This window comes from Miscanthus floridulus, chromosome 7 (assembly GCF_019320115.1).
Source record: "Miscanthus floridulus cultivar M001 chromosome 7, ASM1932011v1, whole genome shotgun sequence".
Lineage (NCBI taxonomy): Eukaryota > Viridiplantae > Streptophyta > Magnoliopsida > Poales > Poaceae > Miscanthus > Miscanthus floridulus.
The window spans coordinates 114,230,404-114,244,802 of NC_089586.1; the positions used below are offsets into that span (position 1 = coordinate 114,230,404).

Below are 14,399 nucleotides of genomic sequence, written 5' to 3' on the forward strand. Positions count from 1 at the left end.
CGATTTCCAACCAAATTGTGTAATTGGTTTTTTTCATCTACATTTAATATTTCATGCACGTATCGCAAGATTCGATGTGATGTAGCACTTTTTAAGAACTAAACGCAGCCTAAAAAGATAAGAAAGAAGAGAAATACGGAAACAGCCTAGGTCCAGTTTAGTTTGTAAAAAATTTTGCAAAATTTTTCACATTGCCCGTCACATCGAATCTTTGGACGCATGCATGAAGCATTAAATATAAATAAAAAATAAAACTAATTACACAGTTTAGACGAAATCCACGAGACGAATCTTTTAAGTCTAATTAGACTATGATTGGACAATATTTATCAAATAACAATAAAATGCTACAGTACTTACTTTGCAAATTCTTTTTTTTTTTTTCATCTAAACAAGGCCGTAGCTGCTAAGTGCTGACCATCCATCCCATCGTCAAAAGGCCACAACCAGCTCCAGCATGCACGTTTCGCACACCCCAGCCCATGTTCCGTGCTGCCCTTTCACACTCCGCCTTCCCCCAACCTTCTTCCGCTATCGCTGGACCTGGACCTGGAGACCAGATCTGACCAACCAACCCCACATGACGGTGCACATCCACCGTCCGTTCCAGCGCAAACAAACCCTAACGCCCTGGATCCGCCGTGCCACACTCTACACTCGCTGCCCCATTCCCCACCAACCACGTCCGCACCGCACGATCCTCTCCGCTCGCCGACCCCGCCGTTCGGTGTTCGACGCTTCGCACCGGATCCGGGTACCCGGCGAATCAAAATACTACCCAGCATGGAACCACCCCCCATGTGGCCCACCGCGCGGGGGAGACGCGGATCTACCGGTCCCGCCCGATCGGACGGCCAGCCTGCGCGCGAGGACCCACTGGGCGGGGGCACGCGGGGTGGTGGCACGCTCGGTGGCGGCGCAGCGGAGATAAAAAGGCATTCCCCAGGAAGGCATCGCCCCACTCTCACCTCGACGCGCCTCTGAAAGTTCGGAGCCGCCGCCCTGTCTGCCTCCCTCTCCGCCTCCGGTGCCCAAGGGTGAGTCTCGCGTCCCACCAGGCTTCTCTCCTGTCCTCTGTTCCCGATTTAGGCTCGTGCTCTCGTTCCTATTTGTGGCGATCGGTCCGGCATGCGTGCTGTTATATATAGATCTGCTCTGCCCGTCTGTGTTCGTCGCGTATAGGTATTTCCGGTTTTTAGGCTTGGATCGTTCGTGTGGTAGCCTCGGCCTTTGGGGTTCATTCAGATCGGTGCTTCCTGCGTCGGGTAAGGACTGTTGAGACTCTCCTAGTGGTCGGTTAATCTATACTTGAGATCTACTCCGTTTATCCCTATGTGTGTGCATCGCAGTGGATTTTGTGCTCCGTTTGTCTTGGAGCCTTGGAATCTTTAGATCTTTGTGGAATCCTTTTAGATCGAAAGGTTATTGGGTTGTCAATCGGGCAAGTGGGACAGGGAGGGGAAAAATATGTCGTATTTTGACCACTGTTTCGTGATAGTGACGGTGCCGCGTTAGATCTGTCTGTGTTCTGAGCCGTGGATGGCGATCTGACGGCAGACGCCCGTCCCAAAGATATTGGTTGAAATGTTGAATTCTTTAGACTTTATGCACATATATCATGTGAAGGTCTTGTTTAGCATGCTCCCGGCCCTAGATCTGTTTCACTCTGTACTACGTACAAGCTGTCATAATCCATGACTTTTTTGTGCACGGTTGAAGTTCGGGTAAACTGTCGTGATTTAAAAGGTCTAAGTGGCAAAAATGAAGAATATTCTCTTGCTAACACATGTTAAAGATGGTCTCATTTGTACTTGAAACAATGGGTTTATTTTTCGGTTCTTGAAAGGACGAGTACTAGAGTGCACACTTATACTTTTGACATGCTATGGTTTTCTTCAATGGTTTTATTGTAACTGAATTTGGAGATCATGGTAATCTTCATTTGTTACACAACCTGTGTGCACACCTATACCTTTGACATGCTACGATGTTCTTCAATGTTTTTAATGTAATTGTATTTGGAGATCATGGTAATCTTCATTTGTTACACAACCTGTGAATGTTAAAATTCCTGAACTGTTTGAGCATGCTACAATAGGCTGTCTTGGTGTAAATTTTGTTGATTCATTTTTATGCTTCTGTTCTATTCTGATGATTGTTGTCAAGATTAGAGTTATGGAACATGAAAAATATAAATATCTATGTATAATTTAATTAATTGTTTATGTCTGTTTGATAGTTTATTTGTTAATGTTTATACGGAGGCTCTCTACTTATGTTGAAACTCAGAAAATAATGTCTGTTTCTGTAGCTTTATTATTACTATACATATGCTTATCTTTACACATTCTGTTTCTCTTTATGCACTGTCCTAAGTTTTGTGTATTGATATTGTGTCGCAGCCAATAGTTTTGAGGTGGTAATGGCGGACCATGCTAACCAACCCACTGTCCTTCATAAGCTCGGTGGCCAGTTCCACCTGAGCTCCAGCTTCTCTGAAGGTGTACGGGCCCGTAACATCTGCCCTTCTGTCTCATCTTATGAAAGGAGATTTACCACGAGAAACTACATGACCCAGAGCCTTTTTAGCCCTTCAATGTCTGTTAGCGGTGGCATCAATGTCCCAGTGATGCAGAACCCGCTTTTTGCCAATGCTCCAGCTGAGAAAGGAGGCAAAAACTTCATGATTGATTTCATGATGGGTGGTGTTTCAGCTGCTGTTTCAAAGACTGCTGCTGCTCCCATTGAGCGTGTGAAGCTGCTTATTCAGAACCAGGATGAGATGATTAAGTCTGGTAGGCTGTCAGAGCCATACAAGGGTATTGGTGACTGCTTCAAACGTACCATTAAGGATGAGGGTTTCTCTTCCTTGTGGAGGGGTAACACCGCTAATGTTATTCGTTACTTCCCTACTCAGGTAGCCCACACCTTCCATTATATTTTTTACTCAGTAACTATTGTAAATATGTTGAAACTACATGATCTTTCAGTACCTAAATTTTTTAATGCTCCTGATGGTTTTCCTGATGGACTGTACGAGTTACTGAATATAATTAAACTTATATATTATTAATTGTCTTCATATCTATGTCCTAGGCTTTGAACTTTGCATTCAAGGACTACTTCAAGAGGTTGTTCAACTTCAAGAAGGACAAGGACGGTTACTGGAAGTGGTTTGCTGGCAACCTCGCTTCTGGTGGTGCTGCTGGTGCTTCCTCTTTGTTTTTTGTGTACTCCCTGGACTACGCCAGGACAAGGTTGGCCAATGATGCCAAGGCTTCCAAGGGAGGAGGTGAAAGGCAATTCAATGGTCTTGTGGATGTCTACCGCAAGACACTCAAATCTGATGGCATTGCTGGGCTTTACCGTGGATTTAACATCTCTTGTGTTGGAATCATTGTTTACCGTGGTCTGTACTTCGGGCTCTACGATTCTATCAAGCCAGTTCTCCTCACCGGCAACCTCCAGGTTTGTCTAATTTCTGTCTCTTTCAATATAGCGTGCTTTTGCTTGTGGTATGAGCTACAAGATGTGTCTCTTTTGCAGGACAATTTCTTTGCCAGTTTCGCTCTGGGTTGGCTGATCACCAACGGTGCTGGTCTTGCATCTTACCCCATTGATACCGTCCGCAGAAGGATGATGATGACTTCTGGTGAGGCCGTCAAGTACAAGAGCTCCTTCGATGCGTTCCAGCAGATACTTAAGAAGGAAGGCCCCAAGTCCCTGTTCAAGGGTGCTGGTGCTAACATTCTTCGTGCCATTGCTGGTGCTGGTGTGCTTTCTGGCTACGACCAGCTCCAGATCCTCTTCTTCGGGAAGAAGTACGGCTCTGGCGGTGCTTAAATGGAGAAAAATGATGACGAACAACGGAACAAGAGCAGTTTGTTCCCGCTCCTGCCCAATCAGGATCTGGTGAAGTTTTTGCCTTTCATATCGAAGAAATTAATAATTCATGTAGAGGGAGGATTCTTCCAACATTCGTTTTGGGCGGAGACTTTGATCTCCAAACACTCAGTAACAATCCTACTAGGTGGTGGCATCGGTCCCCATAAACATTTATGGTCATATAGGGTGTGTCGAGTCTGCCCTTGCTATGTCAGTCGGGCAATTTTCCTTACATACATTGCCATCGATTAAGTATCGGATGAGAGTCAAGTTGCTGCGGTTAATTGCCTGTTTCTCTTTACCTTTTGCAATGCATGATTGTTGTTATCACTGGATTTCTTGCGAATGTTGCATTTGGTTCACGTGTGCGTCAGTTCATCTTTGTAGAGATTCTACATTTTTATGTTTGGCTCAAATGGTCTCGCTTGGCTACTAGGTAGTGTAGCCGTTTGATGAAACGCTAAACAAGTGTTCATGAAGGTAGTGCAGCCGTTTGATGAAATGCTAAACGTGTTCATGACATTTTTAGGCTAAACTGTCTAGCTACCAGATAGTGTACCATTTAATGAAATGCCAAAACAAGTGTGATAAAATGCCAAAACAGGTGCTCATGACATTTTTAACCTCAAAACGTCTAGCTACCAGGAACCAGGTAGTGTACCCGCTTGATGAAATGCCATGTGCTATGGTACCTAGAGCATCCTTGGTAAACCAAAGATTATATGAATAAAAATGATTGTGGAGTTCTAATTTTGCTCTGTGAATAATTCAGCTTTTAAAGGTCATTCTTAGGTCCTGTTAGCACATCTTGTCGGTGTTTTCGGACCACCGACGAGTAAATTTGTGTTTGCGCTTCTGGTTCGGATGGTGTGCTCGGAGGACACAAGGGTTATGCTGGCTCGGGCGGAACGTCCCTACGTCCAGTTCGCTGCTGCTCGTGTTACCGGCACTTGGTTTACAGTAGGGGTTATAAACATGCGAGAGAAAAAGAATCCTAATTCTCTAGTGGAAGGAGTAAACGGGTGCTGAGAGCTCGATTGTCGCTCAGCCGTGTGCTCGCGTCGTGCTCTTGTGTTTTGATCTCCCCAGCGTGGGGCACCCGGCTTTCCCTTTTATAGGCGAAGGAAAAGCGCGGGTTACAGAGGAGGAAAATGAGAAGAACGAGGGAGAGAAGAAGGCTTCCAGGGTCACCGGGTCCTTCATGCGGGTCCCACTGATCCTGTAGATGTCAACAGGGACGGCTCCATGTCGCGGCCCTGTTTGTCACTGGCGCCATGCGCAGGCGTCATCTGGCGGTCATGGTGTCCCACTCCGTCCCGACGTACGTCGTGGTGAACTAACGCGCCTGTCAGCGTCCGTACGAGGATTAGGCAGAACAGTACCGGCACATCCGACACTGTTCTTGATGTTAATCGCCAGGTATGGCCCGTCATGGCCACGGGTTACATCAAGGCGTGTCAGCCTCTTCCCTAGTGTTAGAGTTTTGACCCAGGCCCATACGCTTGGACCTAGAGTGGTTGGCGGCGGTATGGGTCTCCGTCGGACGAGACAGAACCCACGTCCTCGAGGTCGGGTGAGACGGAGCCCGCGACCTTGGGCGAGACGGAAACCGCGTCATTAGGGTCTAACGAGACGGAGCCCGCGGCCTCGAGGTCGGGCAAGACGGAGCCCGCGGCCTTGGGGTCAGACGAGACGGAGCCCGCAGCCTCGAGGTCGGACGAGACAGAGCCCGCGGCCTCGAGGTCGGACGAGACGGATCTCGCGGCCTTGGGCGAGACAGAAACCGCATCCTTGGGGTCGGGCGAGACAGAGACCGCACCCAATGGGTAGGGCGAGACGGAGCCCGTGGCCTCGATGTCGGGCGAGGCAGAGCCCACGACCACGAGGTCGGGCGAGACGGAGCCTGCGACCTCAGGGTCGGGCGAGACCTTCTAATACGTCTCGAGCCATCCAGGGGAGTCAGCGTGGGTGCTAACTCCCTTGCTTTGGGTATCTCTAATATCGATGCCCGACATTAGCCCCCAGCCTACGGAGGAGTAGAATACTCATTTGGAGGCTTTTTCGGACGGGAGGACTCTAAGGGCCTTGGCCTTCTTTTTGTAGTCAGCGACGTGTCTTGGTAGGACGACGATTCCCTTTTATCGTGATTAGTCTTCTAGAGGGCATGCAACCGTAGGATTCGGAAGGTCAGAAAGATTATTCTTGATTTCGACCCCCTAGGATCCGATCGGTCCACCGTCGTACTGCGACCGCGCATTCGGTCTCCTTGCGATTTCAACTTCCTTCGAGCCCCCGCACGTTGCAGGGGTCCGGTCGTGGGGTCAGCTCGTCTTATCCCTGAAGCGTTTTTTCGATAAAACGGAGGGGCTGAGCCGTGCCATGTTTTTCGTCGATGGACAAAACATGGTGCTCGGTGAGCTGTTAACGGGCTAGTCCGAGTGGGGGCCCGACTTTTCGTTCGTGGGGGTCCGACATGAGTCAGCTGGTGACCGACTCCAGATTCTCGTGGCCAATCCATATATTTCTCAGGTCCGTTCGACCGGTTCCAAGGGCTCGTTGCCTTTCTTCGAGGAAAAACCATGGACTGGAACCCGACCAAGACTCGAACGTGGGCCAGGATGCCCGTGGCGCTCGTGCACCCGGGTACTGCCATTTCCACCCCTCACTCTAAGGGCGCCCGGATCGGCTGTGGACCCATCGGAGGTCCAGCCTTCGAACTCCTAGGCCTGAATGGGCCGTAGGAGCGTTTTTAGCTCTATATCCCTCCTTACCTGCGACGGTTCTTGGCCCATAACGGGCGAACCGTCATCCGGCGTGTCCTTTGAGGGTGTGGCCAGAGATAGCGTGCGCACGATCTTTGGAGGGAGGTGACATGACGCCATTCGGATCTACCATGCTTGGTAATCCGTCGTCGGAGCCCTAGATCTATAGCTTCCGCTTCTCCGCCGCTGCCTTTGCTTCTCCACAGCCATCTCCATCCTCCATGGATTCATGGTACCGCTCCGACGTTACCCATGCGCGGCTAGACGGCCTCGTCAAGCGTGGTCTTCTCCATGGGAGGACCGATGCGGCGGAGTGGCTTTGTGCCCGGCCATGAGGATGCGTGTAACACCTCGAGTGTTTTAAATACTATAGCCTGCCATGTCATCATATGCATTGCAAAGCATTTGGCCTTGGTGAAAACTTTGATATGCATTCACTAAAACAAGTTTACATTCATGTTGTAAGTGTTGCCTTGTATGGTTTGAATCAAGTTCAAAGTTTTGTTTGGATTTGGATTTCCGAAAACACTGATTTCCAGCAATTAGTTTTACCCGAAAACCCATTTTAAAATCGAAGTACATTTTGGGGTTGAGCCTTAAAGCAAAAATGTAGAGCTTGTCGAGTTGTACAAAGTTGGTTTTTGGAGTTTTCAAAGTTGTTTAGAAAATTTTGAAGTAATTTGAAAATGCGTAATTCTTTAAATGTCCCCTTTTTTAATTAAAATTTGCATTTCAAAATGTAAACCGAATTAGGGGGTGGTTATAAAAGCAAAGTTGTAGAACTTTAGATTTTGAGAAACTTTTATTTTTGGAGATTTTTTAGTTGTTACATAGATTTGGGAGTAAGTTGAGTTTCAAATCGGATGGCAATTCTGTAATTATGGTGAACAGTGCTCGCCGCTTAAGCAACACCGCCGACAACCTTCTTCTGGCTTCCAGTCGCGCCTGTGGCCGCCCTCGGCTTCATACTGGCGTAGAGAAGGCCGCTTGTGGCTTCTGCTTGCTTCCTGGCCGCCCTTTAAAGCTTGTGCCGTCGCCGTTCTTCTCATTTCTTCTTCTCTGCTTTTCCCATCGCCACCGCTCAACTCCGACGAGCCCGTGTTGTCGTCGTAGTGCCTCCATCGTCTCGGCAAAGCCAGTCCCACCTTCGCCTAATCCTTGCACACCTAGCCAACTAGCCCTGGTCGCTTGTCGTCGCCGGGAAATGCCGCTCGACGCTTTTCTTCCTCGCGGCCGGTAGGATCTCCATCGTGCTTGCGCCGTCGTGGCCAGCGCTCTCCAGTGAGCCGTTGCTCTTGCTCAGTGTACCTCCAGCTCCGCCTTGTTCCCATGACACTATGACCGGTTGATTGCTCCTTTTGTCCACCGCAGCCACCGAAGCACCGCCGTCGCCGTTGCTCGCACCGCCGTGGCCGCTGTGACCGTCGACCAGCATCTCCGTTGATCCTCCGACCTTGCTCTTTGCTCCATCGCGTTCGGGGTGAGCTGCTGATCCTTCCCAAGCACTCTGTTTGATCTCTACCGGCCTTGTTTCGTCGGCGTAGTGCAGCCACTCGGCCGTGTCCGCCATGGCCGGCGTTGAGATGGTATGGAGCCGTATTCGGTGCAAGTAGGGACATCAGTAGGTGCGCCTAGTCATGGTGAACGTGTTGGTGTCTTCGTCGTCGGCGTTGGTCTCACCGACGGCGAGAAATCACTGGTCCACGCGTAGTCGCCATGGTGAAACGCGGGAGGTAGGGGATGACAGGTGGGACCCCGCTGTCAGTGACTCAGCGGTTTGAAAATGATTTTTTCAATTTTCAGAGATGAATGAATAGTGTATGTTTTTGTTATTTTTGTGTAGATTTATTTAGAGCTCCAAAAATTATGAAAATTTTTGTGTGACTTCTCTGTGATGTATATTATTTAGAAAAAATATGAAATGTTGATTTTTAGTACTTTTTGGAATATGATAAAAATTGCTCAATTAATTAATAAATGAGTTTCCATGAATTTTCTTGGCTTATTTATTTATCCAAAAATTATGAAAATTGTTTTGCCACTTAGTTATCATGAGGTGAACATTTACAAAAATTTTGGACTCAATTGGAACAAGTTGATTTATTTCATAATTATTAATTAAATAATTAATTCATAAAAGCAAATAGTAACCTTTGATGATTTAGGTTTGGTTTGAATTTTGGATTGAGTGATGACCTTGGGACATTGGTTGGTAATGATCCTTGGCAATTGAATTAAGTGTTATGAAAAAGGTTTAGTTAGTTTGACTTGTAACTGTACCGCGAAGGAAAGTTGTATTCAAGTTGTTAATTTTGCATCCATCTTCGAGCATCATGTTTTATATCTCGCATCATGTTAAACATGGCATTGTTACTACGTGTAGTGAATGAAGGTGAGCACGTGGTAGTTAATCAAGTTATGGAAGAAGTTAATCCGTCTGTTGAGGTCGGGTTTGATAATTGTGGAACTACTCCGGAACCTAACTTTTCCGTCAACGAAGGTAAGCCCCGGATGCATTTAAACCTACCTTGTGTTTTACAAATTGATTTGCTTTTGCTTTTCTTTACTGCATTAAGTGATTAGGAGTTAAGTGAAATCCTAATTGATGCCTTACCAACCTTGTTTTTCCATATCTACCTTGTTACCAGTTTTAATTCGTATATGCCTAGTTATGCTTAGCTATGCCTAGTTATGCTTAGTTAGCTACAAGATGTGTCACCTGCAAGTTTTATATGGATCTTTGGTTACTTATGTTATCATGTGATATGGGAATGTGGAGTAATAAATCTAGACCGGACGGATTCGATGTGTGAGAGCCACAAGACGTGGAGGTCTTGTGAGCGGGTTCTTTCCGCCTGTGTTGATTAAGGTCCGTCCATTGTTGAATTGCATGAGGTGAGACTTTATAGTACTAACCACATACTCCGGTAAGCCTTAACTTGGCGATTCTATTATGAGAATGGCTACTCGCGCACTAGGAGTGGAGAGATGGCGAGAATAGCGTGTACACACGTGGCAATGGGCTGGATTGGTGGAGTACTGTATTCTCGGGTGGCGCGGACCCATTTTTGTTTTAGAGGATCCGAGGGTAGGTTGGTATATGTAGGTTGAGGACCTGCATATGTCGTGTGGTCTAGAATTCCCAGCTGGGTTTAATCGGTTTGAATCGTCGTTGCTCCTCGGTTATGGAGACTCAACTCACTGTTCATCATTGTAGTTTAATAACCAAAACTTGAGGATGGTTTGAGAAGGTGTTGGATATGAAGTTTCATGATCTCAATGCGGATCATGTCAGCTTTGTATATGATCTTTATGAAGTTTTAAATGTTGATATAAAGAATTTTATTAAAGAGCTTTTACGCAAAAGAACTTTGATTATTGCTAAAGCCATACCTTGAATTCCTGAGCCTGCATTCCTGAGTTCTATCAATTTTTATTTTGGTTAAGTCTTGTTGAGTACTTTTGTACTCAGGGTTCGTTGACCCTTGTTGCAGGTGAGCCTCATGAGCAGGTCTGTTTTGAGCCGTGTTGCATGACGGTTGTTCGATCCGATGACGAGATGTAAATGTGTGGCCCTTGGGTAGGGTAGTTTAATTGTGTGTTTTGGATTATGTTATAATGCCACTCCACTGCTACTGTTTGTATTATTTAGCGAACTTAGTTGTAAGATTTGAAACTACTGTTTTGTAAACTAAGTTATGGTAAGACTTCTGCTGATTTACTCTGATGTAGATATTTGAATAAATATTGTAATACTACAAAGACTCTATAATGTGATCCTACTCAAAAATCGTGGATGATTCAGGGTTCTCCGAGGACACCCGACAGTCTTCTTAAGTTACCAGGAACATATGCATAGTCATCAGAGGTCATTGGACAATGATAGGTACATGTGGGTCCTATAATTTAGGAGGTTCTACCACAATACGCCGGTGCTGCCCGACGGGGACATCATCTCCTTCGCGCCCTTCCACGAGCGCAGACTCGCGGTTTCTCCCACCTGTTCTACTAGGGTCTACTGCACCACTATCAGATTGAGCTACAACACTTGAACCCCAATGGGATCCAGCACATCATGGCCTTCATCGTGATGTGCGAGGGGTACCTGAGGATCGAGCCTCACTTCGAGCTGTGGAGATATTTCTTCTTTATCTCCTTTATCAAGGAGAGAGGCCGGGAGACCCCGGTGCTGATGGGATGCGCGGGCATCCACCTTCGGGGGCAGCGGGTGGCCAAGTACATGCCCTGCTGCTCTCTAGATCCAACAAGGGGTGGCACTCGCATTGGTTATACCTGAAGGACGACCCTACCGCTCCCTTACCGTTCTTCTTCGGGCGCCTGGTCAAAGATGTACCACTATCATGGCCATGGGGCCACCCGTCAAGGAGAAGAAGAGGATGCGTGACCTCCTCGAGGCCATCACGTTCTTGAAGACCCACGGCCTCTACGAGGCCAGCATCATCGGGGGTATCATGCAAGAAGGGTGGCGCCGCTGATGTCGCGCGTCCTCTTGTTGTATGGGATGACGCCTGGCACGCAGCTCATCGGGATGATGCTCGCCTAGGGGCTGGTCTATGATAGCGAGGTCATGTAGCCCATCAAGGAGGCCATGGGGGAGGCCAACGCCGTGTTCTCAATCCTAGGGCATCCCATGATGCGACCGGACACTGGCTTCATCGAGCTACCAGCGGGGTTAGTCTTCTAGGACTTTGTTGCCCCGCTGCCAGAGCACGTGGCCGCGAGGGTGGTGAACCATGCTGTGGATGAACAAACAAAGAAGAAGAAGGATGACAAGGAGAGGAAACGGTGGTCAAAGCAGCGAGTGAAGCTACAGCGAGGGAAGTGGCATCAAGGTTCATCAGAATTAGAGGAGGAAGAAGAAGACAAGGAGGAGGAGGAGGAGGATGATGGCTCCATATTGCCCATCCCATGGGATGATCTGGCCACCGAGGATGAGGACCCGCCTTCGCCATAGGTGGGGCCCTTCCCGCGGCAAGCCATGGGGTAGGAGGGGGAGGATGCGCCCTCGGAGCCAGCGGAATCAAAACACCCCGCCCCATCCGGTCCTTCGACGATGGCCTCGGAACCAGCAGAATCAGGCCACCTTGCCTCGTTTGGGCCTTCGACGGTGGCCCCAGAGCTGACAGAAATAGGTTGCCCTGCTCTGTTCGAGCCCTCGGCGGTGCCTCTGGAGTCAGCGGGAGGCGGTCGTTCTGATTCGTCTGAGCCCTCTGAGCCGAGGGAGGGCTCGAAGCGGCAACATACAGACGAGGAGCAGCTAGGCTCGGGCAAGTCAACCCAAAAACGTCCTCACATGATGGCATTAAGGTGAGCCAAGAGTTTTTTCGTCCTTTTGTCTTAACAAATTTTTGCTGCGAACTGACCGCCATGTCCCTTGCAGCGTTGAAGAACGTGGGACTCTCCTATGGCTTGCTCTGAAAAAGATCCTCCTCCGGCAAATACGCTAGGAGCCGGTTGACGCCGTGCTAGTGGTGAGCGTGAGTGGCATTGGGGTGGCCATGGCATCGATTAGGGAGGTGCAGCTGATGGCTGCGTCCATGGGAGAGCAGGCGAAGGAGGGCACGTCTAGGGCGCCTGTGGTGGGCACGGCGCGGCCGATCGTGTCCTCGATGTCATAGGCGGAGGAGGCACGACCGAAGCCATCGTCCGTGCAGGTGGCTGTGTCCGAGGTGGGGCGGACGGAAGGGGGCACACCCAAGGCATCCTTCATGGATGTGGCGATAGGACATGCCTCCGTGTCCGTGTCACCTGCCCCCTCTATCGCTAAAGGAGATGCTTTGGAGGAGCTGCCTCCGTAAGAGAGGTCGGCGCTGCTTGAGGTCGGCACAGGGATGTCTTGGTCTCTGGTCCGGGTGGCTGCCCTCGATGAAGCAGAAGAGGAGCAGGAATGGGGGAGCATCCACATGGAGGTTGGGGATACGGTTTGTGCCCTGACCATGATGTTGAGCTCGATGCGTGACATTGTCACTCTGGCTGGCTAGGTATGATATGACCGTGCTTCCGAGCCCCATGTTCTCTTTTCACGCCTCTAAGTCTTGTCTTCTTCAAAGATCCTTATGGTCCTCGGCCAGGAGAAGCCCTAGTTCCTTGCTGAGGAGACACGACAGAGTGAGGGGCTGGCCGCATAGCTCACTGCCGCCCGTCGGGAGGTGGCTCCGAGTTAGGGAGAAGGACGCTCGTGACGTCACCCGTGAGGCCGAGGAGAAGCCCGCAGCCCTGATCAAGAAGGTGCACATGGACATCGTGGAGGTCGAGCAGCTATGGAAGGGGCGGGATGATTTGCTCCGGGCCATAGAGGAGCTCTGCACGGGGATTGACCTGGCTCGCTAGGAGCGCGCCAACGCTCAGCAGCGGATCAACCACCTCGAGGATGAGCTTCAGAGGGAGGGGGACCTAAAGGTTGCAGCCAAGGGCGTGTCCACCAGGCTCGCCATGGAGGTCAGTCAGTGCTAAGAAGAGGTCCAACGCCTAGAGGTCGAGGTGACCCAGTAGCGCGATGAGGGGTGCAAGCTTCGAGGGAACATGGACGGTGAGTCTCTGATTTCCCTTGTTGTGTTTCTCCCTAGAATCCATGGTAAGCCTTTTGACATGGTCGATACGTGACTTGGGCAGGTCTCGATGACAAGATCGGGGCGGAGGTGGTGAAGAGCCGTGGCCTGGACAAGGAGCTCAGCGAGGTGAAGGACACCCTCCAGAAGGAGAGCGACGAACATGACAACCTGCGCATCGCTGTCCAGCTAGTTTGCGACTAGCTCGAGCTGGCCCCGGAGCAGGAGACAAGCTTGCTCGCGATTCGCACCACTCGGATCACAGACCGGGCAAGTGATATGGCAAGAGGCGTGCTTCGCTTTGGCATTCACCGATCGTTTGCGATTGCCCGTTCTCATTATGAGAACATCGATCTGGCGACGATGAGCTAGGGCTTCGTGCCCGTCTATACCGACGTCGAGCTAGACGACATCGAGAAGGAGGTGCCCCCCTGGTGCATGACCTTTCTACCAAGATAGAAGATGAAATCATCCCCCAAGGGGTTAGTTTAGCAAGATAGGTCAGGCAGCACATTTGTAATAAGTGGACAAGTTCCAACCCTCCTGTTTCATTTAAACAAGCTTGTTGTTTTATTTCGGTTGAACAAATTTGTTCTTTCTCCCCTTTTATGTGTAAAAAGGTGTCGGGGACCAATACTAGAGTACCTAAAGAGGAGGAGCTAATGGTCATCAACATTAGTTCATCTGAGTAGTCAAGAGCACGACTATAGCTCCAACCGCCACCTAGGTGCGTGGGCTCTGCCTCACTCGACCTCTGGGGAAGGGCTCTGCCTCGCCCGACCTCGAGGCCGCGGGCTCTGCCTCCCCTGACCTTAAGGTCACAGGCTCTGTCTCACCCAACCCCAGGACCACGGGCTTCGTCTCGCCCAACCTCTGGCCATGGGCCCCACTTCGCCCGACCCCGATGCCGCAGGCTCTGCATTGCCTGACCCTGAGGCCACGGGCTCCGCCTCGCCCAACCCCGAGGCCACGGTCTTTGCCTCGCCCAACCATAAGGCCATGGGCTTTGCCTCACCCAACCTCAAGGCCATGGGCTCCACCTCGCTCGACCCTGAGGCCATAGGTTCTGCCTCGCTCGACCCCGAGGCCGTGGGCTCTGCCTCGCCCGACCATAAGGCCATGGGCTCCGCCTTTCTCGACCCTGAGGCCACGGGGTCTGCCTCGCCCGACCATAAGGCCATAG

General features: G+C 49.8%; 1 protein-coding gene across 2 annotated transcripts; it reads left to right on the forward strand.

The window, feature by feature from the left end:
* The first annotated feature begins 917 nt into the window (after positions 1-917).
* Positions 918-4,169, forward strand: LOC136467627 (ADP,ATP carrier protein 2, mitochondrial-like). Of its 2 annotated transcripts, none has more exons than XM_066466388.1 (4): positions 918-1,037; positions 2,403-2,917; positions 3,097-3,468; positions 3,547-4,169. In XM_066466388.1, exons 2-4 carry the CDS (start codon positions 2,423-2,425, stop codon positions 3,841-3,843), a joined length of 1,164 nt encoding a protein of 387 aa, XP_066322485.1. In that variant the 5' UTR covers positions 918-1,037; positions 2,403-2,422; the 3' UTR covers positions 3,844-4,169. The 2 variants fall into 2 exon arrangements, with proteins under 2 accessions (XP_066322485.1, XP_066322486.1); XM_066466389.1 differs by lacking the exon at positions 918-1,037 and adding an exon at positions 1,138-1,265.
* Positions 4,170-14,399: the final 10,230 nt, after the last annotated feature.